Genomic DNA, 26,608 nt, shown 5'->3' on the forward strand with positions numbered 1-26,608 from the left:
CTATCCCTGTACTATTTCTCTGGCTCCTATTATTGATTTTTTTTTTTGAGGGGGTGAAGGCATACCTGGTGATGCTCAGGTTACTCTCGGCTCTGCACTCAGAAATCACTCCTGGTGGTGCTCAAGGTACCCTATGGGATGCAGGGGATCGAACCCAGGTCAGCTATTCTGGTCCCTGTATCTTTTTTAAAACTTTGCCTTTTCAGACACTTAATTTCCAGAAAGCAACCCATTGTCGGATGCCAAAACATCACCTTTTTAGGAAGGTGTCTATTTCCTGATCTTCTGATTAAAAGTAATTCCTTTCATTTTCTATTTATTGAAGGGGGAGAGGTTTGATTTATTTTAGGACCACCAGACAGTGCCCAGGGCTCACTCCTGGCTCTCTGCTCAGGGGTCTCCCCTGTGGAGACTTGGGGGGCTATTATAGAGTGCCAGAAATCGAACCCAGGTAGGCTGAGTGCAAGGCAAATGCCCAACTATCACCATGGCCCTTCCTTTCATGATCTGAGTCCTTGATCAACTCTGCTTTATAACCCATCACCACGTGAAATTAGAACTACAGAAGATGGTACGTTTCCTACTGACAGTAATTCCCATTGTATTTTTTGTGTGATTTCTTTCTTCTAGAGCAGCTTCTAATATTAACTTTTTTTCTAGTTTGGAAATATCACATTAAACCACACGAGCATTGCAGGCTTCATGCCTATTTATTTCCCTAAAAAAGGGTATACAATCACTGAGTGGAGCTTTTTTTTTTTTTTAACAAAGAGAGAGTACCGGGGTCTAGACACTTGCCTTGGACAAGACTGAACCATTCGACCCAGGACCACCCATGGTCTCCCAAAAGCCCACCAGGAGTGAGTCCTGAGCACCACTGAGAATGGCCCAAAAACAAAACAAAAAGGTTAAAAAACAATTTGGGGACTGAAAAGAAATGGCAATGATGCATAGCATGTGGTGAAATATGGCAGAAGAGCACTTTTCTGTGTTTGAAAAAGACAGCCTATATTTTAATTTTTAAAATTAAATTTAAATAATTAATTTTAAGAATTAAATTTAAAGAAACAGTGTGACGACAAGCATGTGGTGAAATATGGCAGAAGAGCCCTTTTCTGTCTTTGAAAAAGACTTGGTCTATATTTTTAATTTCATCAGCCTTCAACGATCAGTTCTTTTCTTCTGGAAAGACCTCCCGGAAGAAACTGAGTTTAATGAGTCTGCATCACAACAATGAAATTCCTTTCCCGTGGCGGTGTGCAGATCCAATATTCTTTTTTTTTTTAATTTTTGAGTCATACCCGGCGATGCACAAGGGTCACTCCTGGCTGTGCACTCAGGAATTACCCCTGGCGGTGCTCAGGGGACCATATGGGATGCTGGGAATTGAACCCGGGTCAGCCGTGTGCAAGGCAAATGCCCTACCTGCTGTACTATTGCTCCAGCCCCTCAAATCCAATATTCTAATATTCTAATAGAACCTGAGTCCTATCCATTTTTTTTTTTTGCTTTTTGGGTCACACCTGGCGATGCACTGGGGTTACTCCTGGCTCTGCACTCAGGAATTACTCCTGGCAGTGCTTGGGGGACCATATGGGATGCTGGGAATTGAACCCGGGTTGGCTGCGTGCAAGGCAAATGCCCTACCCACTGTGCTATCGCTCCAGCCCCGTCCTATCCAATTTCTATGTATTGCTGTTTTATTTTTGCTATTTTTGGTTTGGGGGCTACACCCCATCTTGCTCAGAACTGACTCCTGGCTCTGTGCTCAGGGATCACTCCTGGCTGTGCTCAGGGGAACATGCAATGCTTGGGGACTGAACCTGGGTCAGCCAAGTGCCTAAATCTCTGTACTCTCTCCTGTCCCATGTGCTGTTATTCTCAAAGAAGAGACATGGCCAAGGCAGAGCTGCATGTATGGAGAACAGTATGTTAGACCCCAGTTCCGGTATTCCTGTTCGTAGCAGAGGGACCTGGACGCACGTTCCTGCCTTTCCATTCTCCCCTTTCCCACATTCTTTCAAAGGGCAGAGACAATTATCGCTCTGGCAATCAAGCACCAGCTTAAATATAAACAAAACTAATTAGATAAATGCTTCAGTGGAGATAGGAGGACAGCATGTGAAGTCTTCATTTGATCTAATTTCTCTAAGTGATTATTCTAATTCTGTGTGGTTAAGGCATTGTTTCTAAGTGAGCTGTGGAGACATAGATTAGATTGTAGGCGAGCAAAATGTCAGAGAAGATTTAGGGAAAATTGTTTTTCTTTAGCACCAAGTAGACACGACCAGTGCTCAATATTTAAAAAAAGCAAACAGTCAACTCCACCCCCCCACCCCCACAAAAAAGGGGCCCAAGTGATGGTACAGTGGATGGGACATTTGCCTTACCTGTGGCCAGGCCAGGTTCCATCCCCAGCATCCCATATGGTCCCCTGAGCGCCGCCAGGAGTGATTCCTGAGTGCAGAGCCAGGAGTGAGCTCTAAGCATTGCCGGGTGTGGCTCCCAAACTAAATAAAACACAAAGTCAAACTCCTCAAATAAAACTGACACATTTCTCTAATATTCCTCAGCACTAAGCCCTTATAATTAGAGACCAGCTCGAGAGCGAGTGATGACTGTCGAATGGATGCTGTACCTTATGCCCATAAAGAATGGATGATGTACGTGTGACCATTTTTATTATATGGGAATCAGAGCCATTCTACGCGAACTGTAAATGTTGCAGCTGGTTTAGGGTTGGGCCCTGGGCCTTCCCCTTCTCTTCCCCAGGCTATGATTGAGAGGACTTGTATATTGAGATGATTTCAATAGATTTGTCCAGCCCTGCCCCCTTCCTGAGTGCTAGGCCCTGTCCAACGCGTATTGTCATCACTAGGTGCCAATAAGCTACCGACTGAGCAGTTCAAGTGTACCATGAACAAACCCGACTCTTCTTCCCTTCCCTTCAGACCCTACCCCAAACACATTCTCCTCTTAATGGAATCCCTGTGGCTCACCTCAAACGTTTGACATCTGGATTTCTCCCCCTCTCATCCCCCTCAGAAGCGGATTTGCCCGGAAGTTTATAAAGTTTATGCCTCCAGGAATTTTGCTTGCTCAGGACCTTCTCAAGAGCCCCTACCTCATTTCAGTTCCAAAATATGGTTTGTGTCTCCACAAAAGGGCACTACTGGGGCTCCCAAAACTTGGCTCCGCCTTTGCACCTTACGCCCCGCTCCATTTTTAAGGGGAGCAGATGGCCACCCTGTATCTGCCCTGGAGAGCCACAGGGAGCAGCCATCCTGCTCTGTGCCTCCCTCGCCTTCCTCGTGGGTCCCCTTCCCTTAGGAAAGTCAGGATGACCTTTGGGAAATGTTTTAGTGTTACATGATCTACTCAAATGGGGCCTGGTCTTACTTCGTGTTTCTCATTCCAGGTAGAACAAGTTAGACTAGTTCCCATTCCACATAGAAGAATTCCCTACGATATAGCCCGGGCCTACCTCCCTGTTCTTCCCTCAGTGCTTATTGCTCTCAGGTCTATCTTTTTTTTTTGGGGGGGGGGGTCACATCCAGAGATGCTCAGGGGTTACTCCTAGCTCTGCACTCAGGAGTTAACTCCTGGCGGTGCTCAGGGGACCATATGGGATGCCGGGGATTGAATCCAGGTCAGCCACATGTAAGCAAACACCCTCCTCCCCACTGTACTATCACTCCAACCCCTATCTTCTTTTCTTTTCTAGAACAGTCCAGATTCATTTAGGGAAGGGAGGGATCCCCCATTTCTTCCCTTTTCTACTCATCATTCAAGTATCTGCTCAAATAACACCTCATCTCCAAAAGCCTTGTCCCCCTAAAGTCACACCCTACTATACCCCAATGTTCTTTTGTTTGTTTTGCTTTATTTGGGTCACACCCAGTGATGCTCAGGGGTCACTCCTGGCTGTGCACTCAGGAATTACCCTTGGCGGTGCTCAGGGGACCATATGGGATGCTGGGAACCGAACCCAGGTCAGCCGTGTGCAAGGCAAACACCCTACCCACTGTGCTATTGCTCTAGCCCCTATACCCCAGTGTTCTTGATTCCATTAGCCTCTTAACTGGTCTTGATAGGAAATTATCTATTCAGTTTACTTGATTGCTGTCTCACTTCAGAAAATTTTCACAGAAAAATTTCCGTGAAAGTATTTCCCTTGGGCCCCAAAGCCTAACAACAACCCCTGCAGAGCTGGCACCCCCAAAATATTTGCTAAGTTAGTGAATCCATGAAATGTTGGTTAAACAAAGACCACAAAATACAAACCAGGACTACATATACAGTGGATAGAACTAAAGAATCTGAGCTCTTAGAAGGATTCTTTTGTTCCTTCCTCATTAGTACTTAGGCCCCTAAAAATTTATTCTGTGGGTGGATACAAATTTGAGGTGTAGGTTGATGTCACAATTCATAATCCACAATTATGTCACAATGCATGAGATAAAATGTATATGATGGTGTCCAAACTCCTAAGATACTTGCTCTAGACAGAGAGATGAAATCCCCATTTCCTGTCACCCCCGCCCCCCAAATAATGATTTGGGAATAGTCATAAGGCTAGTGTCTTTCAAATGTTTTCATCTATGTTTCTGAGCTGAATTTAAGATATTCTGAGAGAGAAATAATTAGTAATTAAGGACATTCTAGACTTCCTTTATATATTCTAAAGTTTATAGTTTCAAGTGTATGGCGGGGGCTGGAGCAATAGCACAGCGGGTAGGGCGTTTGCCTTGCACGCGGCTGACCCGGGTTCGAATCCCAGCATTCCATATGGTCCCCTGAGCACCACCAGGAGTAATTCCTGAGTGCAGAGCCAGGAGTAACCCCTGTGCATTGCCAGGTATGACCCCCAAAAAAGCAAGAAATAAATAAATAAAATGTATGGCGGATGTTTGGTATAGCCATTGGAAGGGTTGGACAGTGACAGCCAGTATCACATTCTAGAATATTTTCATAACCACCCTCAAAACTCCAACTTGCCAGTAATCCCTTCATATCCTCCCCACCTCTTCCTCACCTTCCCAAAGGGCCCTGGCAACAACTTCATCTTTAATTTGCTGATTTCTGGATATTTCCCATATTCACTGGTTTCACATATCTCCACATAATAAATAGGTCACACTGCTTCCCTGGCTTCTTCCATTTAAAAAGATCCTTAAGGTTCATCCTGTAGTTGATTGTATCAATACTTCTTATCTTTTTTGTTGCCAAATAATATCCCATTATACAGCTTTGTCCCATTATACAGTTTTGTTTCTTTATTCATCAATTGATGAACACTTGGACTTTTCCCATGTGGGTTGTTATTTCTGTGAACATTCATATACAACTTATCGTGTGCATGTGTTTTGAGCATATATTTAGAATTGCTGGGTCACAGTTACTTTTTAAATTGTGGAAGATGCTCAGCCTATTTCCCAAAATAACTGCATCATTTTATATTCACATTCATGATGCCTGAGGATTTCAGTAGGAAAGTTACAGTTTGTATTCTCACCCATATTTGGTGCTTTTTAAATTATAGCCATCCCAATGGGTAGTAACATTGTGTCTTATTATAGTTTTGATATGCATATCACTAAAATTATTATTATTATTATTATTATTATTTTGCAGGGAGGGGTAGATTTTTTTTCTTTTTGAGAGGGTATGAGCCACATCCAGATGTACAGAGTGGCAGAGTGGGTCACTCCTGGTCATGCTCAGGGGAGCATGTGCCGTGCTCAGGATCAACCTGGCACAGTCACCTGCAAAGCAAGCACTCCACCCCATACTATCTCTCCAGCCCACCTAAAGACATCTGAACATCTTTTAGTGTACTTATTCGGGCTCAATGTATTCGTATATCTTTGGGAGGAATGTCTAATTATTTGGCACACTTTTAATTGTCCTTTTTGTTCATATGAACAGTTCTTTATGTATTTTTGGATATAAGTCCTTATCAGATCATTTGAAAATTACTTTTCCTCATTCCTATGTGTTACATTTTCATTTCCCATGGTTTTCTTTGACAAACACAAGTCTCTGATTTTGATGTCTGTTGGTCTCCTTCTGCCTTTTTCTTTGTTGTTTCCTATCTAAGAAGCCATCTAATCCAGTATAGGGCCTAATCAATACTACATTCCTGGGTCAGAGCAATAGGACAGCAGGTAGGGTGCTAGCCCTGCCTTGTTCTATCCCCGGCACCCCATACGGTCCTTTGAGCCTGCCAGGAGTGATTCTTAAGTGCAGAGCCCAGAAAAACATCTGAGCACCACCCGGTATGGCCCAAAAATCAAATTGAAAGAGAAAATACCATGCATTCTGGAGCCCTTGCATTGAACTACCATTCTGGTGGCCAAAACTCACTAGGAGTAGCCCCAAGTCCCCAAACAGCTTGGGAACACCAAAAATCAATTGCACAAAAGTGAAAGATTCTCTGCTCAATTCTACTGACCTATTCGTCCATCCTTATGCCAGTATGACCGCGTCTTGATTATACTAGATTTCACAGCAGGTTGTGGAATAGTATGAGGTCACAATCCAAGGACAGAAAAGACAGGGGCTGGCCATGGTTGGAAGCTTTCCACAAGTATGTGTGGGCCAGAGATCAGTTAGGACAGAGAAGGGACCACTATGACAATAATAGTTGGAAATGATCACTCTGGACAAGAACAGAGTGCTGAAAGGAGGTAAAGGGATGCAGGATAACCTTTCAGATTCTGCATTGCAAACCATAATGCCTAAAAGGTGGGGGGAGGGAGCGAGGGAGAGAGAGAGAGAGAGAGAGAGAGAGAGAGCACAAGCCTGCCAGAGGCAGGTGGGAAGAGGGGTCAAGAGGGAAATTGGGGACACTGGTCATCATCATCATCATCATCATATCATCATCATCATCATCATCATCCCATTGATCGTCGAATTTCTCGAGCGGTCTCAGTAACGTCTCCATTCGTCCAAGCCCTGAGATTTTAGAAGCCTCTCTCTACTTGTCCTTCCAACGATGCCGTACTAGAGACTCTTTCAGGGTCAGAGGAAGGAGACCCAGCTTGTTACTGGTTTTGGCATATTAATACACCATGGGGACCTTGCCAGGCTCTCCCCTGTGGGCAGGAAACTCCCAGTAGTTTGCCAGGTCCTCCCAGAGGGAGAAGTAGGCTATAAGATATCACGAGAAGGCGAAGCAACCGTGCTTCCAGGAGCTTGCTTTTAAGTCTCTGGATGCTGACCGTTGACAGGAGGAGCCGGGGACAGTCCCTGGGTGTGACCGCCTAGCTACTGGGAGATGGGAAATCTGGGCAGAGGAGGCCCAGTCCTGATCCGAGCAGCCTTGGAGGTCTCAGCCCCGGGTCCCACACACCTGGGTTCCTCTGCCAGTTCCTTCATGTGTGAGGCTCGTCCGAATGTGTGGAGAGGGGCCTTGAGCATGGCTGTGGCTAGGCTCCGGAGGTCTTCAGCCTCTGGGAGCTCTGCTCAGGGTGGGGAGGGAAGCTAGAGCCCATCTCCTCCGAGGGGTCCCGGGGAAGACAGTCAGGTGTTAGGGCAAGAGACTCTCTGGGCACTGGTAGTGTTGGGAAATGTATGCTGGTGAAGGGACGAGTGTCAGAACATTGCATGACTGAAACCCAATCATGAACAACTTAACGGTGTATCTCACAGTGATTCGATTAAACAATAAATTAAAATATTAAAAAATTAAAAAGAAAAATAATGAATAAATGGGAAAAAAAGAAATGGGAGTCATTTAGTTTTGATGTACAAGATTGTTTCTATTTATTTTTGCTTTTGTTTGTCCATCATTATTAATTGTTGGGATAGTACTTTTTGATTGCTTTTGTTTTGGGGTCACCCCCAACAGTATTCAGGGGTTATTCCTAGTTCTTTTCCCAGGAGTGACCACTAGCAGTGATCATGGGAACAAATGCAGTGCTGGGGATTTGAACCAGGGTCATGGAACACATGGTCGCATGCAGGGCAAACATCTTAGCCCCTGTACTTTCTTTCCAGTCCTGTGGTCTCTAGCAATTAATCTGATTTCAGCATTGCATTTCTTAATTAAAAGGCTGTTGAAACTTTATAGATACTGCCTTTTTAATCTGTAGATCAATTTGGAAAGTATTGTCATCTCAACATTAAGTCTTCAAATCCATATACATGGAATATCCCTCCATTTGTTTAAACCATCCTAAATTTCTTATTTTTATAATTTAATGTCTTATACGTTTTGCTAAATTTGTCCCTGAGTAGTTTATGCTAATGTAAATGGAATTACTTTCCTTAATTTTCTTTTGGTACTGTTCACTGCAAGTGGTTAGAAATATAATTGATTTCTATATGTTAATGCTGTATCCTGCAAGCTTTATAAGAATTCATTAACTCTAATAGCATTTTGAGGAACTCAATATCCTCTCTGAACAAGATCACATCATTCATGAATCTGTTATAATGTTAAATGTAAGTGAAAATGGACATTCCTCTTTTTTTTAGGTGGGGGTGGAAGGTGGGGACGGCCACAGCTAATAGTACTCAGGGGCTACTTCCAGTTTTCTGGAAAGTAAATCACATGGTTGGGGAATCAGATGGTGCTGAGAATTGAACCCAAGCCTCAGGCATGCAAAGCACGTTCTTGGGCTACTGAACTCTCTCTCCCGCTAAGAAAGGACGTTCTTGTCCTGTTCTTTATCTCATGGACATGTTCTTTATCTCTATTTTTTTTTTTTTTTTGCTTTTTGGGTCACACCCGGCGATGCACAGGGGTCACTCCTGGCTCTGCACTCAGGAATTACCCCGGCGGTGCTCAGGGACCATATGGGATGCTGGGAATAGAACCTGGGTTGGCCTCGTGCAAGGCAAACGCCCTACAGCTATGCTATCGCTCCAGCCCCCAAAAGGGTTTGATTTTTTTCCAGTAAACTTGACATTCAATGTGGATTTATCATAGATGACTTTTAATGAGTTGAAAATGTTTTCTTCTATTCCTATTTGGTCAAATTTTTGTTATGAAAAGGGACTAGGTCTCTCAAAGGCTCTTTCTGCATCAGTTTAATTATGTGGTTATTATGTTTTATTCTCTTAATATAGTATATTGTCCTTATGTTCTGCTATCCTTGTCTTCCTGGGATAAGTTATACTTGGTCATAAAATGTAATTCCTTTTTTATGTTGCTGAATTCAGTTTGTTAGGGTCTTGTTAGGAATCTTTACAGCAAGGACTGGACAAAGAGTACAAGGGTTAAGGTTCTCACCTTAGACACAGCTTAGACATAACTGGTTCTTAGTCAAACACCGCCCGGAGCAACCTCTAAGCACAGAACCAGGAGTAATACAGAACAGGAAAAGACTGGACCCAAGCAAGAGTCTCCCCGCAATGTGGTTCAGTGGTGGAATACTTGCCTCTCATGAGAGTCCCTGGGTTTGATCTCCAGCACTATAAACTTTTTTGCATCAATATTTATAATAGGATGTCATTATCCTTTTTACTTATTGTTATTGAAATAATATTACTCTATAACATGATTCACTGAACTGAATCATTGAAAATCAACAGGGTTTATATTTCATTAAGTTTACCACTGAGTGGAGCCAGAGTAATAATACAGCAGAGAGGGCATTTGCCTTGCACACAGCCGACCTGGGTTCAATCCCCGGCATCCCATCTGGTCCTCTGAAAACTGCCAGGAGTAGGGTGGGGGGGCTAGGGGCGTGGGGGGGTTAGAGGTATGGGGGGGCGGGGTGGAGCTATACTGGGATTCTTGGTGGTGGAATATGAGCACTGGTGAAGGGATGGGTATTCGAGCATTGTATAACTGAGATTTAAACCTGAAAACTGTAACTTTCCACATGGTGACTCAATAAAAAATTAAAAAAAAAAAAACCTGCCAGGAGTAATTCCTAAATGCAGAATCAGGAATAATCCCTGAGCGTCAATGGGTGTGAACCAAAGGCAGGGAAAAAAAAAAAAGTTCACCACTGAGGTTTCTATTCCACACTTTTACCTTACAATTACACTCTTTGTCCAATTTACCCATTCCAACTTCTCCCTTCCCTCTGATAATCACTAGTTTAATATTCAAAAACACCATATAATTTCACTCATATTAAGTATATAATTTTCCTGTGATCTTTTGCTAGGTTTTGGTATCAGGCAAAGTAATATAGTGTTCACTCTGCTTCTATTTTTGGAAGAGTCAAAGGGCTGGTATTAATTCTTTACATAGTGTATAAATACACCAGAGAGGTCATTTAGTTACAGAATTTTGTTGTGAAAAGTTGAGTTTGGTTTGTTGTTGTTGTTTTGTTTTGTTTGGGTTTTTGACAGTGCATTCAGCTGCTCTGCTTGATCCTGATATATTTATATTTTCTATTTCTTCTCCAAAATTCATCTTGGGGGCTGGAGCAATAGCACAGCGGGTAGGGTGTTTGCCTTGCATGCGGCCGACCCAGGTTCGATTTCCAGCATCCCATATGGTCCCCTGAGCACTGCCAGGGGTAATTCCTGAGTGCAGAGCCAGGAGTGACCCCTGTACATCGCCGGGTGTGACCCCCCCCAAAAAAAGCAAAATTCATCTTGGTACTTGTGTCTAAGAATTTGCCCATTTTATCTAAATTACCTAATTTGTTAGCATACAACTGTTCACAGCATCCCCTTATAATTCTTTTTTATCATGAAAACTGGTCATGCTATCCTCTTTTATTCCTTATTTTAGTTATGGGGCATCTTTTTGTCTTGGTCAGTTTAGCTAAAGTTTGTCTCTTTTATTGATTTTTTTCAAATTTTTTTCTCTGCTTTTCTAGGTTCACTTCACTCCGTTTTTGTCTTTGTGATTCTATTGGTTTGGGATTGCTTGGCTTTTTTTCTGAAAAACTATGATGGATTTCTTTTTTGATTAATTTTTTTTTATTTAATTTTTTTTTCGTTGGGGGCGGTGGTGGAACTACTCCAGATGAGGCAGGGATTGTGCCATGAGGGGCCCAGGCAGTGTGGGACTGAATCCAGGCCGCCTCTGTGCAATGCAGGCACTTCGTTCTTTGAGCCATCTCTCCAGCCCCTTCCTTCTTAATGTAGGCATTTGTGTTTGTTTCCTTTTAAGCACCGATTTCTAAAAGTCCTCTAAGTGTTTGGATCTTATGTTTGTACTTATCCCCAAGTGTTTGTATTTTCTCTTGTGATGTCTTCAACCCATGTGTTGTCTGTTGATTAATCTTGTTTAATTTTTAATGCCGTCATTTCCTTTTGTTCAGAATTTCTAATTTCATTTTACTGTGAATAGAATACACACTGTGCATGGTTTCAATCTTTTTATATCTATTGAGTTGTTCTATGGCCCCATAGACATGAGCTAACCAAGAGAATATTCTCTATGCACTTGAAAAGAACATATAGTCTTAGGTAGCTGGATAGAGTACCCTACAGATATTTTAGATCTTTGGGGCATATTATACTCCTGTCTTCTATTTGTTATTTCTCTTTTGCCTAATGGGCCTCTTCAATATGAAAGCGGTAGCACAGAGGGTAGGGTGTTTGCCTTGCATGCAGCCGACCCAGATTCAATTCCTTCATCCTTCTTGGAGAGGCCAGCAAGTTACCAGGAGTATCCCGCCTGCACGGCAGGGCCTGGCAAGCTACCCGTGGCATATTCAATATGCCAAAAACAGTAACAAGTCTCACAATGGAGACATTACTGCTGCCTGCTCGAGCAAATCGATGAACAACGGGACGACAGTGCTACAGTACAGTGCAGTGCTACAGTGAAATTGACAACTATTTTATTAAATTTCTCCCTTTATTTGTTTCAAGTGTTGTCTTATGTATTTTAGGATTCTGTTGATGGGTACATGGGCTTTTAATCACTTCTTCCTGATTTACCCTTCCAGTAGAATAAAATGTCCTCCACTATGTCATAATAATTTTGTCTTAAAATATATTTTACCTGCGATTAATACAGATGTGTCCTCTCTTTGGGGTACTGTTTGCAGGGCGGGATTTTTGTTTGTTTGTTTAAATTCAGCAGCTTCTTGATTTGATGAAAGTACAGAAGGGCAGACAAGGTTAAGGGTGGGGCATCCTTAAGTGGGGTATACTGAAAGGTGAAAACCCTTTTCCTATATAATTTCTTGACTTAGGGGATGGACAAGCACATTGCACTGGGTTTAAGGCACACAGGAAGGTTAAGACAAAGGTGAACAAGGTAATTTTGAAAATACTTTTTACTAAAAATCCTATTTGTATCCCAGGGAAAAAACTGTCACTGTCACTGTCACTGAAATCACGTTGTTCTTCAATTTACTTGAGCGGGCACCAGTAACTCTCCATTCCTCCCAGACCTGAGATTTTTAGCAGCCTCTCCTTACTCATCTTTCCCAATGATTGGAGGCTCTTTCAGGGTCAGGGGAATGAGACCCAATATGTTACTGTTTTAGGCATATCAAATACGCCACGGGGAGCTTGCCAGGCTCTGCCCGTGTGGGCGGGATACTCTCGGTAGCTTGCCAGGCTCTCGGAGATATATATATCACATATATCTATATATGATATATATATATATATCCAAGATATATATATATCCAAGATATATATCATATATATATATTACTCTCTATGATTTGTTGCCTACTATCTGGACTCCATCAAATATGGTGTGGTAATTATGAAAAATGGGTAGGAAGTGTTTTATGTGTCCGGAAAGTGGCCTGGAGCATGGCAGCGGTTGGGTAGTGGAGGTCAGCTGCCAGGGCTGGGTCCCTTGGGGCGGGGAGGGTTCTCACCCACCCCGCTCTGGGGCACCCCAAGTGAAAACAGCCTGGCGCAGAGTTCCAAGGAAAAAACATCTTATCTAAACATCTGAAACTAAATCTAAATATCTGAAACTAAATCTTCTGGGGCCAAAGAGTGCAGTAGTTGGGTATTTACCTTACATGGAGCTGACCTGGGTTCAATCCCCGGCATCCCATATGGTCCCCCGAACCCACCAGGAGTGATCCCTGAGCATTGCTGATTGTGGCCAAAAAAGCTAAATTTTCTGCAGGGCATTTTTATTTTGGCTGCTAAAATGTAGTAAAAGATGGGTTTTTACATTAACCTCAGTGCAAGTCAACGTCACAAGATAAAAAGTGGCTTTCCCCCTCTCCCAGTGTCCTGGATTTAACCTATAAGGATTAAACCAATTTAATCTGTCGTACAAATGAATGTACAAATCTGTTCCATGTCACACCCACAGGGAAAAGAAATTCCTCCGCAAGGAACACTGCTCAGGAAACCCTGCACCATGTCTCCGAATCCCTAACAATCAAGCTGGCAAGCTGGAAGCAACAGAAAGCACTGTAAGGTAAGGACCGGCGTTTCCTGGCGTGGCGGCCGTGAAACCACGAGGAGCAGCGTCAGGGTGATCTCGTTCTCAGTGAGCAGAAACACGGAAATCGCAGAGATGAAGGCACTTGCCTCGTCCACAGCCAACTCTGGCCTCTGCACCTCATAGGACCCCCTGGTAGCCCTGGGAGCAGCCCCTGAGCACTGCTGACTATAACCCCCAACCCCCAAGCAGATACGTGCTCTGAGCAACAAATGCAAGCCACCTCGAGAAATGTACAGTTCCTAGTAAGCATATTTTACAAAGTAAAATTAGGGGGCTGGAGTGATAGGACAGCGGGGAGGGCGTTTGCCTTGCATGCGGCCAACCCAGGTTTGATTCTCGTCATCCCATATGGTCCCCCAGCACCGCGGGGAGTAATTCCTGAGTGCAGAACCCGAAGTAATCCCTGTGCATTGCCAGGTGTGACCCGAAAAGGAAAAAATTTAAAAAAGGTAAAATTAAGCAAAATAGCTAATAAAAATAATTGGGTGGGGGGCAGTAGGCAGACCCAGCCGAGCTTAGGGATTACTCCTAGCAGGCGTGGGGAACCACACGTGGTGTGAGGGACTGAGCCTGGGTTAGTCCCGAGCCAGGCTGAGCCCTGATGGCTTAAGGAAGGCCCCCTTAGTTTGGGGGCTGGGGAGGTGGTACAGAGTCTGCAAGCCTGGTTCGATGTCCTAGCATCTCATACCCACATCTCTCCCCTGCCAGCATCGTAGGGGGTAGCCCGGAACTCCACCCTGGCACTGTAGGTCCAAGCAGTGCCGTATTCTTGGACCCTTGCAATGACTCATGGTCTAGTTGGCCAAATCCTGCCCGTAGACCCCCTGAGCACTGCAGAGGAGGCTCCCCAAATTGTAGCTCATTCATCTTCTACTAAGTCCCAATATACTATCATTTCTACATGTGATCAATATACGTCATTCTTAATTTCTACTATTTCCTTGAAACGCAGTGCATATTTGATGCACTAAGGCACCACTTAATTTGAACTAGCCACACTTCCGGTGATCAATAGCTAATCATGGCTAATGGCTGTCACACTGGATGATTCAACTCCACGGTGTATTTCAAGCGGAAAGTGGCCTTAAAATGATCTTCTAGCGGTCACTTTAAACTTAGAATTCTCTCTCTCCACCACAACTACCAGGCAACTACTAGAGCATGACTGCTTTACTGAGTGCAAAAAATATATATATACAGTGATGTGGAAGATAGATGGGCATTTCAAATCAAACTTATAAAAAAGCAAAAAGAGAGAGAGAGAGAGAGAGAGAGAGAGAGAGAGAGAGAGAGAGAGAGACGGCAGCTGGTTTAGGGGTCCTGCCCCCCTCTGCCCGTGCCCGATGCAGCCATTTGCTGAGGGCCTTGGGGAAGGGGAAGGGGGTCCTGCCCCCGGCTGCCATGTGCTTCTCCATCAATTCCAGACAGGAGCTTTGAACACTGGAGGAAAGGGAGCTCAAGAACCCTGAGCACTGCAACCTCTTTATTTTCAGTAAATAACTTCAGATACTGCTTGCTAATACTTATCTAGGCAACAGAGAGCCAATATTCGAAAGACAATCTTTTTCATCCCCCCAAGATCAACTTGTTTTAACCCACCCTACATCTTTATTCTGCATAACTGGGAGACTAATAGAAATCATACTCATTTTATGCACACAGAAAGCTGATGAACATACCCGTACTGCCTGCAACTTTTTAAGAATACTTGCTTCTCCAAGATGGAGAGAGATGGAGAGATCGTACAGGGCGTAGGGCACTTACTCTGCACAAGGTCAATTCGGGTTTGATCCCCAGCATCCTGTATTATCCCCAGGGCACTTCCCGGAGTCATCCCTGGATACAGAACCAAGAGTAACCCCTGAGCATCACCAGGAGTGACTGAGAAACAAAAACTAGAACAAACCCAAAAATCCAGTTGCTTTTCTCATCTAATCCCTTAATTCAGCTAGCCATAGATGACAATTACTGATTCCAGGCACCATGTTCTATGAATTCAGACACCACCCTCACTTTCTTTTTTTTTCTTTTTTTTTTTTTTTTTTTTGCTTTTTGGGTCACACCCAGCGATGCTCAGGGTTACTCCTGGCTTTGCACTCAAGAATTACTCCTGTCAGTGCTTGGGGGACCATATGGGATGCCGGGGATCGAACCCGGGTCGGCCGCATGCAAGGCAAACGCCCTACCCGCTGTGCTATTGCTCCGGCCCCCACCCTCACTTTTTGCAGTTTTATAATAGCAATGCTGATGGGTTTTTTGTAGTTTTGGTTTGTTTTTTTTAGGGGGGGTGGCATACCTGGTGATGCTCTGGGCTTACTCCTGGCTCTGTGCTCAGAGATCAATCCTGGTGAAACTTGGGAGACAATAAAGGGATACCGGGGACTGAACCTGTGTTGGCCACATGCAGGGTAAACACCCTACCCACTGTACTATCTATCACTCAGCCTTGCTGATAGCTTTATCACTGCACATGTTACCTATTAATACACCTATTAATGCCATCACCAGAGTCTGAGTAGTTATATGTCCACAGAAGACTTCCATTCCTAGTATCTAAATTTCCCTCTCAGTATGCTATGATATAGGGACTTAGGACCACCAAGGATACGGCTTTATTATCCTTTTGAAGACTTGGGGCAACTCTTTAAAAATCACCAACTGCTCATTTGAGAGCAACCATATTTACATGCAGCAGCCAATAAATCAAAATATCAACCAGCCCAGATTCTACCCTTTGCAGACTCTGATGCCTGAGCTGCACCTTCTAAGAGACACAACAACACAAGAATCCCCAATTACTTAGATTTCACGTACCCATTGAGGAAACTTGATTTCCCCAGCAATATGCCCCCAGAACTTCACGCAAGTTCCCTGTCCTGTCTTAGAAACTGAATGGTGCATCTTTGCGGGGCTGCTGCATATAGAATCAGCCCCAAGCAGTGGCAACTCATGGGAAGTAAGCAGGACCCAATGTCTACTTCCCTTCATTTCCAATTCTTCATTTTCAAACATTTTTTCCGTTTTTGGTTTGGAAGCCATAGCAGGTGGTGCCCTGGGCTTGCTCCCAACATATGGGTCCCTGAATACTTACCCTGGCAGTATTTTTTTGGGGGGGGATCACATGCAATACAGATTAAACAGATGCCTTCATCCCTGGACGTTCTCTCCAGCCATTAATTTCCCATTTAGCATTAGATCTTTGCTGACTAATAACATTATACCCTACCAGACTTTGTTTTGGTCAACTGGGGGTTTTGGGGGGACGGGGGCACACCAGTGAACTCAGCTCTTACTCCTGGCTCTGCACAGGGATCACTCCTGGGGATCTGCTCAGGGGACCATACAGGGTTCCAGGGACTTGACTTGGGTCAGCTGTGAGCTAGGCAAGTGCCCTACCTGCTTATTACTCTGGCCCACATTTTCATTCCTAGTTTATAAATCAGAAACTAAAGCTAGGGCTGGAGCTATAGTGCAGCAGGTAGACCATTTGCCTTGCATGCGGCCAACCCAGGTTCGATTCCCAGCATCCCATATGGTCCCCCAAGCCCCGCCAGGAGTAATTCCTGAGTGCATGAGCCAGGAATAACCTCTGTGCATCACCAGGTATGACCCAAAAAGCAAAAAAAAAAAAAAAAAAAAACTGAAGCTAAGAGACAGGACTCACCCAAGTCCACACCAGCTAGGAAGACTCGTAAGACCCAAATTGTCTCAAGTTTAAAGTTCTTTAACTTCTCCCATTTTATCTGCTTGGAGGATTGTATTCTTTTGTGGCTGCCCTTATCCTGCATCTGAGCATTCCTTCCGAGGGAAGGTAGCATTCCTCAAACAAACAGAACCCTCTCCAGCGAGATGGGGTTCCAAGTGCAGTTAACTCTGGCAGGCCGAGCATGACCTCTCCGAGGGGGCAGACCCACTACAGAAAAGTCTCCATCTAGCAGAGGTTCTCTGCCAACCAGATTGCATTGTTGGGGTGTCTGTTATTCACCCCACACTCACAGCAATTTCTTTCCATTGGAGATCTCTTTATTCAGCACCTTAAAATAAAAAAAATCTCCATCCTAGGGGCCAGAGGGATAGTACGGTAGGGAAGGTGCTTGCCTGGACTTTGCCGACCCAGGTCCCATCCCTGGCACCCCAGGTGGTCCCTTGGTGTAAGTCCAGGTACTGCCAGATGAGGCCCCAAAGCAGGAATAAACAAAAATCTTGGGGCTGGAGCGATAGCTGGAGGTAGGGCGTTTGCCTTGCACACGGCCGATCCGAATTCCATTCCCAGCATCCCCTATGGTTCCCTGTGCATCATCACCATGGGTAATTCCTGAGTGCAGAGCCAGGAGTGACCCCTGTGCATCGCTGAGGGTGACCCAAAAAGAAAAAAAAATCTTTTCATTTATACCGTATATGATTAAGCATATACGGTATAATTTTTAAAAGACTGGCCTGCCATTCTGGCAGTTGATGTCACCATCATTACTAAATTGCTTTGTTTCTAGTCTGAAATAACAAATGCATGCTTTTCCTCATAAAAAAAAAAAAAAGAGCTCCTGGGCAGGGGAGATAGTACAGCAGGGAGGCTATTTGCCTTGAAAGGCTCCCGGTCCTGGTTTGACCCCCATCACCCCCAAGCATCACCAGGAGTAAGTCCTGAGGTCACAGTCAAGAGTAACCCCTGAGCACTGCTGGGTGTGGCCCCAAAACAAAAACAAACAAAAATGAGCTCCTAGGCTGCATAAGAGCTCCAGCAAATGGGTTGGAGCGTAGGCTTTGCATGTAGGAGGTCTGTTTCAATCCTGAGCATTACCAAGGAGCAAGCCCTGAGCACTGCCAGGAGCAATCTCTGAGCACTGCCAGATATGTCCACCCCCCCCACACCCGACACACACACACCCTGCCCTGCCTGCAAAAAAAAAAAAAAAAGCCCACAAAAATACAAGTTCCCTACTTTGACCAGTCTGCAAACATATGTATTCCTGTAATTTTTAAGGATGGAATCTACAGAATCTTTCACATGAAAACACATACCATAGGTGTTTCAAAGTAACTGGAGTAGGTTGGAGACATAATCTGTAGACCCTAAGCACTGCTGTCGTGGCCAAAAGAGCAAAAATTGGGAAAAAAAAAAAGTTGAACTGGAAGCCTGTTTCTACAGAGGGGTGGAGAGGACAGATAGCGCAGATCTTGCAGGCCCAGAGCGACAGGACCGCAGGGAGGGCTGCCTTGCACACAGCCATTCATACCCACCCCGTGTGGCCCCCTGAGCCCTGCCAGGAGTGATCCCCGAGTGCAGAGCCAGGAGTAAGTCCTGAGCACTGCTGAGCGTGGCCCCCAAACCCAAAGACAAACAAGACTTGCCTTGCATGTCGCCTCTCCTTTCACCCCCAGCACCACATATGGTTCCCCAGTACCTCTAATGACCCCTGAGCACAGAGCCAGGAGTACCTCTAATGATCCCTGAGCACACAGCCCTGTAGCCGCAGGGTTTAACCTAAACTCTCCACCTCCCTAGTCCCCCGAACACAAAAGTAGTCAGATGAGGACCACCCTAAGCAAGGCTTTAGGCAACTTACTTCCTGGGGTGTTGGCCTGGAGAGGTAATAATGGAGGTAAGGCCCTCGCCTCCAGGGCAGAACCTTCCAGCAATTCTGGTGCCCCGGCTGTGTTCCGGCACTGAGTGGTGTTCTGAACACCTGGCGGTGAGTGATGAACACAGCTCCAGAAATAGCCCCTGAGCACCACTGGGTACAGCTCCAGCAAGAGAAAGCTGCTTTTTGTTTTATTTTTTAAAGCAAGTTCACCCTATTTTAAAAACCTTGGGTGAGGAAAATCCTGCTTTCAGAATCCGGATTAGATATGCCCCATTTTTTCTGATCCCTTCCTCTCCACTCCAAATGAATCAGAATCAAAACCAAAACACAGCTCCAAGTGAACGTACTTCATGGTCTGTCCTTCTGGTTCCTATGAAACCAGTTCTGCAGACTGCAAGGTTCCCGGGCCTTCCCGGCTGTCAAAGCTAAAACTGTTATCCCTCTACGCCCATCAGAATTCTTTAGAACCCGACAGCACATAAACAACAAAAACAACAGATTTTTTATTTTGAGTCCTTTAAAAATATCATGGGAAACTGGAGAGATAGTACGAAAGTCCCTAGCCTTGCACCTGGCCCAAACAAGGATAAATGCCCCGCACCCATATGGTCCACCGAGCCCGCCAGGAGGAGTGACCCCTGAGTGCAGAGTCAGAAGAAGGCCCTGACCATCGCCAGGTGCGCCCCAAATAACTAATAATAATAAAAATAATAAATGAAATTTTAAAATCCTGGATGGAGAGCAATCCCAAATCCTTTAAAGCACCTGGGGGCTGGGGGGGGGGGGCAATCTTGGCTGGAGTGTTCACAGTCAAGGGTGATTCAGCGCAGAACCCTCCACAGGGATCCGAATCCCCTAAGAGACAGACTTGGGGTGGGCCCAGATGGGACAGAGTGTCCTTTCATGGTACAAGGGGATGTTACTTCCCCCCTCCCCCACCCCCTCCCCGCACTCCTTCCTCAGCCGAGTCACCCCAGGATGATACTGCACATGTCCCCCACGGGGCCTGCATCATCTCTGCCTGCTTTCTGGGTGACACCCAGAGATGCTCAGGAATGACTCCTGGGGGTGCTCAGGGGACCATATGGGATGCTGGGAATCGAACCCCGGTCGTCCGCGTGCAAGGCAAACGCCCTCCCCGCTGTGCTACCAACCGTGGGGTTGCTGCCTTTAAGGAGCCCTCCGCCCAACCGTTCAAAGGACCGGGCGTTTGCTCGAGCTATTCCCGGGGACCATCGCGGACCCTGGGATGCGGAGGAGGGATGCGGGGTGCACGGGGGCCACGTGGGCGTCTCCGGGCCCCCTCTCCTGGGGTGGGGAGACCGGAGGGGGGAGTCAGGGCCGCGGACATTCCCGTAAGCCCCACTCCGGCCAGCGCGGGGCTTGAGTCACCGGTGAGTTTGGCGGGAGGGGCGGCGGCCTGAGTCAGCCTTCAGGGCAGGCGCGGGATTCCAGCGCCAAGTGCACGGCCCTGGGGACCCCCGCCCCCACCTCGGGGTCGCGGGAGGCGGCGACGCGGCGGCGCAGCCCGCGGCGCCGAAATCTCCCGCGCTCTGGGGCTGGCCCCTCCCCCCGAGCCGGGCCCCACGCCCCCGGGTCGCGCGGCCCAGCCCGGCCCGCCCGGCACGCGAGCGAGCGCGCGACGCGGCCCCAAAGCCTCCGCGGCCCCCTCCGGCCGCGCGCCCCGCCCGCGACGGCCCCCGCAGGGTGCGTGACCAATCAGCGCGGAACCCCGCGCTCGAGGAGGCCCCGCCCCTCCACACGCTGTGCCCAATGGAGCACCGGCGCCGGCGCGCCGCGCCGAGGTGAGAGGTCGAGAGGCCCCGCCCCCGCCGCGCGCGCTGCCCAATAGCGCGCCGGCGCCGGCGGCCGCGCCGAGGTAAGGGGTCGCGAGGCTCCGCCTCCCCGAGCGCACCGCCCAATGGCGCGCCGGCGCCGGCGGCCGCGCCGAGGTTAGGGGTCGCGAGGCCCCGCCCCGCCCGCCCCGCTTCCCGCCTCCCCTCCCCCGCCGCCGCCGCGCCGCCGCTGCCGCTGCCGCCGGCCGGTCCCCGCGCTGGGCCCGCCCCCGCCCCGCCCGCCGGCCGCCAGCGCGCTCACGGCTGCCGTCTCCCGCCCTCCTCTCTCTCTCACGCCCAGCGCCATGGCGGCGGCCGCGGCGGAGCAGCAACAGTTCTACCTGCTCCTGGGAAACCTGCTCAGCCCCGACAATGTGGTCCGGAAACAGGCGGAGGTAAGCGGGGCCCCCCCACCCCGGGCCCGCGGGGACCCCCGGGGCCCCCCTCGGACACACACGGCCGCGCCGGGCCTCGCTCGCGGGGACGCGGCCGCGCAGGCCGGACCGGCTGACCCGGCGGCGCCGCTGCCCACGTGGGAGGCGGCCGCGGCGGCCCCCGGGACCGGTTGGCGCCCACACGCGCACACACACAGACACATATATCTACACGCGCTCACACGCGCACACACATACAGGCGCACACACGCGCGCGCACACGCACGGACACACATACATACACGCGGCGGACACACGCGCACACATACGGGCGCGCGCGAACACACACACACACACACACACACACACACGCACACACGTGCGTCCGGCTCCCAGCCCCCGCCCTGCCCGCCCGCCTCGCCTGGCGCAGCGCGGGCGCCGCGCGCCTCTCCTCTGCCTCCTTCCTCCCCGCGCCCCTTCCCGTGCCTCCCGCCCAGCCCCCGGGGAAATCGAGGGTTTGGGGATGGGGTTTTTGTGGGTTTTGGGGTTTTTTTTAGGTTTTTTTATTTTGGGGTTTTTGGGTTTTTTTTTTTTTGCTGTTGTTTAGCCTCCCGCGGTGCCCCCCACCCCACGGTCTGGTGAAGTTGCCGCCGGCCGGGGGCGCCTGCCCCCGCCCCTAACTTCCACCTTGCAGCGTGCGCGCACACACTGTAGACGCACAGACACACACAGACACGCGCACACACAGACACGCACACAGACACACAAAGACACGCGGACACATGCACACACGCAGGCGCGCGCGCGCGCACACACACGCACACATTTGATCTGGTCCCGAGAGGTGTGTGGTCTCCTGACATCTCCGAGATGCCCCACGACTTCCGCCCGAGTCCGGGCCGCTGCCGTATGTTCCGGCGTGTGGGTCTCGTTCACGCCGACCTGCATCGCTCCCTCCCTCCCGCCGGCTCCCCCTTCTTTCTTCCTTTCCTTTTCTTTTCTTTTCTTTCTTTTTTTTTTTTTTAAATAATAACCACCAGCAGCTCAGCTGGCCTGGTTCCGAGTGTTTCTGGACTGCGCAGCTCCAGGGTCCCGGTGACCCCGTCTCTAGGTGCAGAAGCGGATCCCCAAGGCTGTCGACGTGGGGCTGGATTTCTGGGAGATGCTCACCAGCCAGGGGCAGGCACTTGCCCCATTTCTTTGGGGCACCTTGTCCGAACCCGTCTACAAAACGTGATTATGTAGCAGTCTTCTTTGCCAGCCAGTGCGTGGCGGGGCAGTCGGCTTGGCAACTTAGCTTTTTTTTTTTTTTTTTTTTTATGGAGCAAAACACAGAACACATGAGTTAATGAAGTGTGCGAGTGGGTGGATCATTTTAGGACTCCTGATATTATTTTAAGAGTGATGGGGCTGTTCAGAGTTTGGGTTCACAAGATGCTGCGTAGTCTCAGTGGTCTGGGGATAAAAACCAAAGCACTTTGAGCATGCCTGTGATGTGTCTTGGGGTAGGACTTCAAGAAGCACCAATAGTTTTTATCCAAGTTCCCAGAAGGAACCACTTTTTTTTTTTTAAGTGTCTGTGAATAGCCCTTGCAAATGCAAATGCCTCTCACAGTGCTTTTACAAGCTTAGCTTCATGCTTCACATTTTTGCAGAAACAGGCTTATTACTACACTGCCCATGCAACTGATTTTTTTCCACTTAATTTCTTTCACATTGCTTCATAGTTTTGTCAAGCATCTGTCTTGTATCCTTCGTATCCATGTAATATTACTTCAAACAATCCCTTGTGAATGAACTTTGAGGTTCCTTCCTGGTAATCTGCACTAACATGTCATGTCACATACGGGAATACATGTATGCTTACATTCAGAGTTAGCCAGGTGTGCTTGTAGAATTTTTAAAAGTAATATTTGTCCATAGATTAAGTTGCATTTATTGCAAGGATTTGCACTCTTTATGGGATGCTGTAGTACTTATAAGAACATTTTAATGTTTTCGGTTCTCAGTTAATTTTTCATCTCACCCCACAAAAGAAATTTTCATATGTTATAAAGCAGAACAGCATGGTACTTGTGAGCTAGTTTAATTCTCCCACTTCAGTTGCTTAAGTCTTTATTCTCAAGACTAGTGGGGAATCTCTTCTATTGAACTAAGTATTGGTATCTGGTTTGACTTGAATTCCAGTTGGTGCCTGTTCACAAATTTTTTATCACTTCCATGGCTTTGGGGATAGGAGAATTCAGCACATTTTCTCTTAAAGAACAATTGAAAATAGTGCAGTTACACCCATGATGTCTCTGTTTCTAATGAAAGTTTTCAAATATTACATTTAAGTATAGTAGGGAAACATCTTAGCACTAAATTGGTCTTTAAATAGAACCTAGGAAATAACTGAAACAAGAAAAGGCTGTGCACAGTAATAGCTTTCCACCCCCTTTTTGCTTGATGAAATTACTTTCATAAGTAAATTGAATAGTAAAGTCTAATATAGTAAATACAGAAAAGACTTTTGAACTAAGTAATTAGCATGGACTCGATAAATAGCTTAGTTATTTACTCAAAATAAAGATAACATAGCGGATGCAACTCTCAAACCATTGGCTACGGTAGCTTGTCTTCAAAAATGAAATACACGGTTAAGACTTTCACTGTTACTAGACAGTTGAAATCACTGATGAGCTTCAAACTTAAGTCTTAGCACCTTTTCCATTGTGTAAGCCGCTTGGTAGGCTGACGGTTTTATTTTAAAAATCTCCCAAGATTTTCATTTGAACATCCAAATAACGCCCTAATGTTTGACGAAATGATGTGAAAGCTCACAAGTCTCAAAATACAATAATTAACAAGAATAACTCAAGGGGAGATACTCCAGAGTGGGATGCCCACGACATTCACAGCAGTCGCTTCTGTGTCATAAGTTTAAGTATTAGTCATAGGTGGAGTTTGAATACTCCGTTTCCTGTGGTATTCACTCTCCGTGGATTCTGACTTGGAATTTCATGAATGAGAAGGAGGGTGATCTTACTGAATGGCAGAGCAGATCTCAGGAGTTGGTGTTCGGTCGTCATTGGCGCCTCCCCCCCCATTCCCGTGTCCTATGGGATAGACAATAAGGTCGCCTTCCTTATTTCCGGAACGGATGAGATGAGTCCCTGTCTTTCCTCTGTGGACAGCAAAGTGGGGGAGGCGAGATCTGCTTTACATTCTGTGACTGTTTCTGTGAAATCTAGTGGAATTGGAATTTCATTTGCCATTTGCCACAACGCTGGTCATGTTTGTGGAGCCCATCTGGCCTGGTATTAAGAATAGTCTTAGAAATCCAGTGTGCGTGACGCTCGGATACAGGGAAGGGATGACATTCCTTTCCTCGTTGTGAAATTCAACCTGTTTAGGCTGTGAAAAAGTTCGATTTGATCCTCGGACTGTTCTTTTTCCAAGCCCTTCCCCTGACTGCGGTTACCGCGGCCAGGTGTAATCCTAGACCTGGATTGCCACAGTGGGGCAGCTCTGCCAGGACAACCTGTCTCGGGTGTCAGGTGTCACCCCTGCGCCACTCTCCCGCCATTGAGTCCCCGTTCATTGTGCATAGTTTGACCTGGTGTTTGTGAGTCCCCGGAACACACGTGCTGGAACTGGCGCACTCAGAGCCCTCGCTTGGGCAAAGATAGAAATTTCTAGCTTACGTCCGAGAGCTTCTAGCAGAGAATTTAGTTCTCCAGAACTTGATTCAGACCAGAGGACATTCCCGTCTTCAGCGTGTCCAGTGTCTCCAGTCTGTTGGGAAGGAGCGTCAGAGGCGTGTTGGATGTCTTGAGAGATTCTTGTTCAGATGAGAAGGCTACGGCTTTTCCGAGGTGCTTTGATAAAGATTACGTGGGAAAAAAATCTCAAGGTACATAATCCATGTTTGCAGTCATCTCATGAATATCTTTGCATAAATTATCTCATTTCTGGATAAATAAATTCAGGTCTTCTCAGCTGTGAGTGCTGTTTGTCACAGTTTCCAACCTTGTCGTGATCCTGTGCTGCGAGGAGCCTGACTCGTCGGGAGGTTGGTTCCCCACCCTGAGCTGTGGTGGAGGGGTCTGACAAGGCTGTAGCGCTGCATAAGTAGGGCTGGTTGTCACGGCCCCCCTCCCCGAACCTTGGGAGGGTCTGAGCACTGTTACCCACAGACCAGAGCATTTCCTCCCTGCCATCTGTGACCTTAAGTGAGTCATCTGACTCCTGCGCCTTCCCCCTTACCTGTCAGGATTTCTGGAACGCCTCGGACGTCGTAGGCAAAGGTGTGAAGTAGCTGGTGGAGTCCAAGAAGCCCTGCTTTCCTCCTCTGTCCTGAGAAATGAGGCCGGGCACAGGTGGCCGCAGTGGGGTGCGGCCCCACGCTTTGAGCTTCTGAGACCCGAAGGAGTTGGCTGTGCTGGTGGCTGAGTGGGAGCAGCCTGTCTTTACGTGGCATCTTCCCGGGAGAGTCTCCCGTGAAAGACGCCTTTGCGGGACCTCGGGTGTGCGCGTGCATCCCGGCTTCTGCGGAGACGAGACTGGGTCTCGTCCTTGGTGTCAACTTGTTGTGTGCCACTGGGCTCCCCTTGGCCTTCTTAATGGAAGAAAGGGTACTAAAGTCTCCTGGCCAGATTCCTCCTGTGTGCAGCATAGTGCCGTGTGTTGTCTGCTTGAAAGGAAAGTAGCATAAGGCCAGGGATGCTGCGCTGAGCACCTTGCACGCGGCTGGGCCAGGTGTGATCCCAGAGCAGAGCCAGGAGGAAGCCTTTGAACCGCCAGCTGTGGCCCCCAAACAGAATTGCCGCTTTCCCTTGCTCTGCCATTCCTCCTGCGAGCCTCGTCTCTGGCTGTAAGTAGCAGCGATTTGAATCAGTTCCGCTTTCGCCGCCCCAAAACTGTGACCTCTGAAATACGGATCTTTCCCACTCTTGTCCCTGGCAATACTCATGAAGTTCTCTAATGCTGGATTCTAAGCTTGAGTGTTTTCCTTTTTCTTCCAGGAAACTTATGAGAATATCCCAGGCCAGTCAAAGATCACATTCCTCTTGCAAGCCATCAGAAATACAACCGCTGCTGAGGAGGTAATGCCCAAGGACAGGACTTTGTTAGAGAATAACTTTTATATTAGATGGTGGTCAGAGAAGTGTTGTTTGTTAAATACACGTTTCCAGAACATTATTATTTGCTGAAAGCTACTATAAAGGTGGTCATTTTTTTTTATGGTTTTTATGATGGTAGAGTGGGATCTTTTTTTCCACGTAAGATGAAGCTTCCAAAGTATTTTGAAGTATCCTATAATTACAGTTCTGGGGTGCATCTGGGGTGCCCGTGGGGATCCTGCATCCAGTGTGCAGTACTGTGTGGGTCCCCCAGCACCGGTGGGTCTGATCCCAGAATGAACCAAAAAAAAAATGTTACAGAAAAATCCCTAAATTTTGTTGATTTCTATAATAAACTGTTCGAGCG

The 26,608-nt window shown here is 47.2% G+C and overlaps 1 protein-coding gene and 1 long non-coding RNA gene across 2 annotated transcripts in view; one reads left to right on the forward strand and one right to left on the reverse strand.

Moving 5' to 3' along the window:
• Positions 1-21,178, reverse strand: part of LOC129403607 (uncharacterized) — a 93,133-nt gene extending 71,955 nt beyond the window's left edge. Inside the window, exons 1-3 of the long non-coding RNA XR_008629328.1 lie at positions 21,104-21,178; positions 19,275-19,343; positions 2,391-2,510 (exon numbers count right to left, since the gene is read on the reverse strand). This is a non-coding gene — a long non-coding RNA (uncharacterized LOC129403607). The remainder of the gene's footprint in view (positions 1-2,390; positions 2,511-19,274; positions 19,344-21,103) is intronic.
• IPO5 (importin 5) overlaps positions 20,945-26,608 on the forward strand; it is a 32,683-nt gene continuing 27,019 nt past the window's right edge. The window contains exons 1-2 of the mRNA XM_012933959.2: positions 20,945-21,157; positions 26,143-26,223. Coding sequence (XP_012789413.2) covers positions 21,068-21,157; positions 26,143-26,223 — 171 coding nt within the window. The 5' untranslated portion in view covers positions 20,945-21,067. The remainder of the gene's footprint in view (positions 21,158-26,142; positions 26,224-26,608) is intronic.

This window comes from Sorex araneus, chromosome 1 (genome assembly GCF_027595985.1).
Source record: "Sorex araneus isolate mSorAra2 chromosome 1, mSorAra2.pri, whole genome shotgun sequence".
NCBI classification, from domain to species: domain Eukaryota; kingdom Metazoa; phylum Chordata; class Mammalia; order Eulipotyphla; family Soricidae; genus Sorex; species Sorex araneus.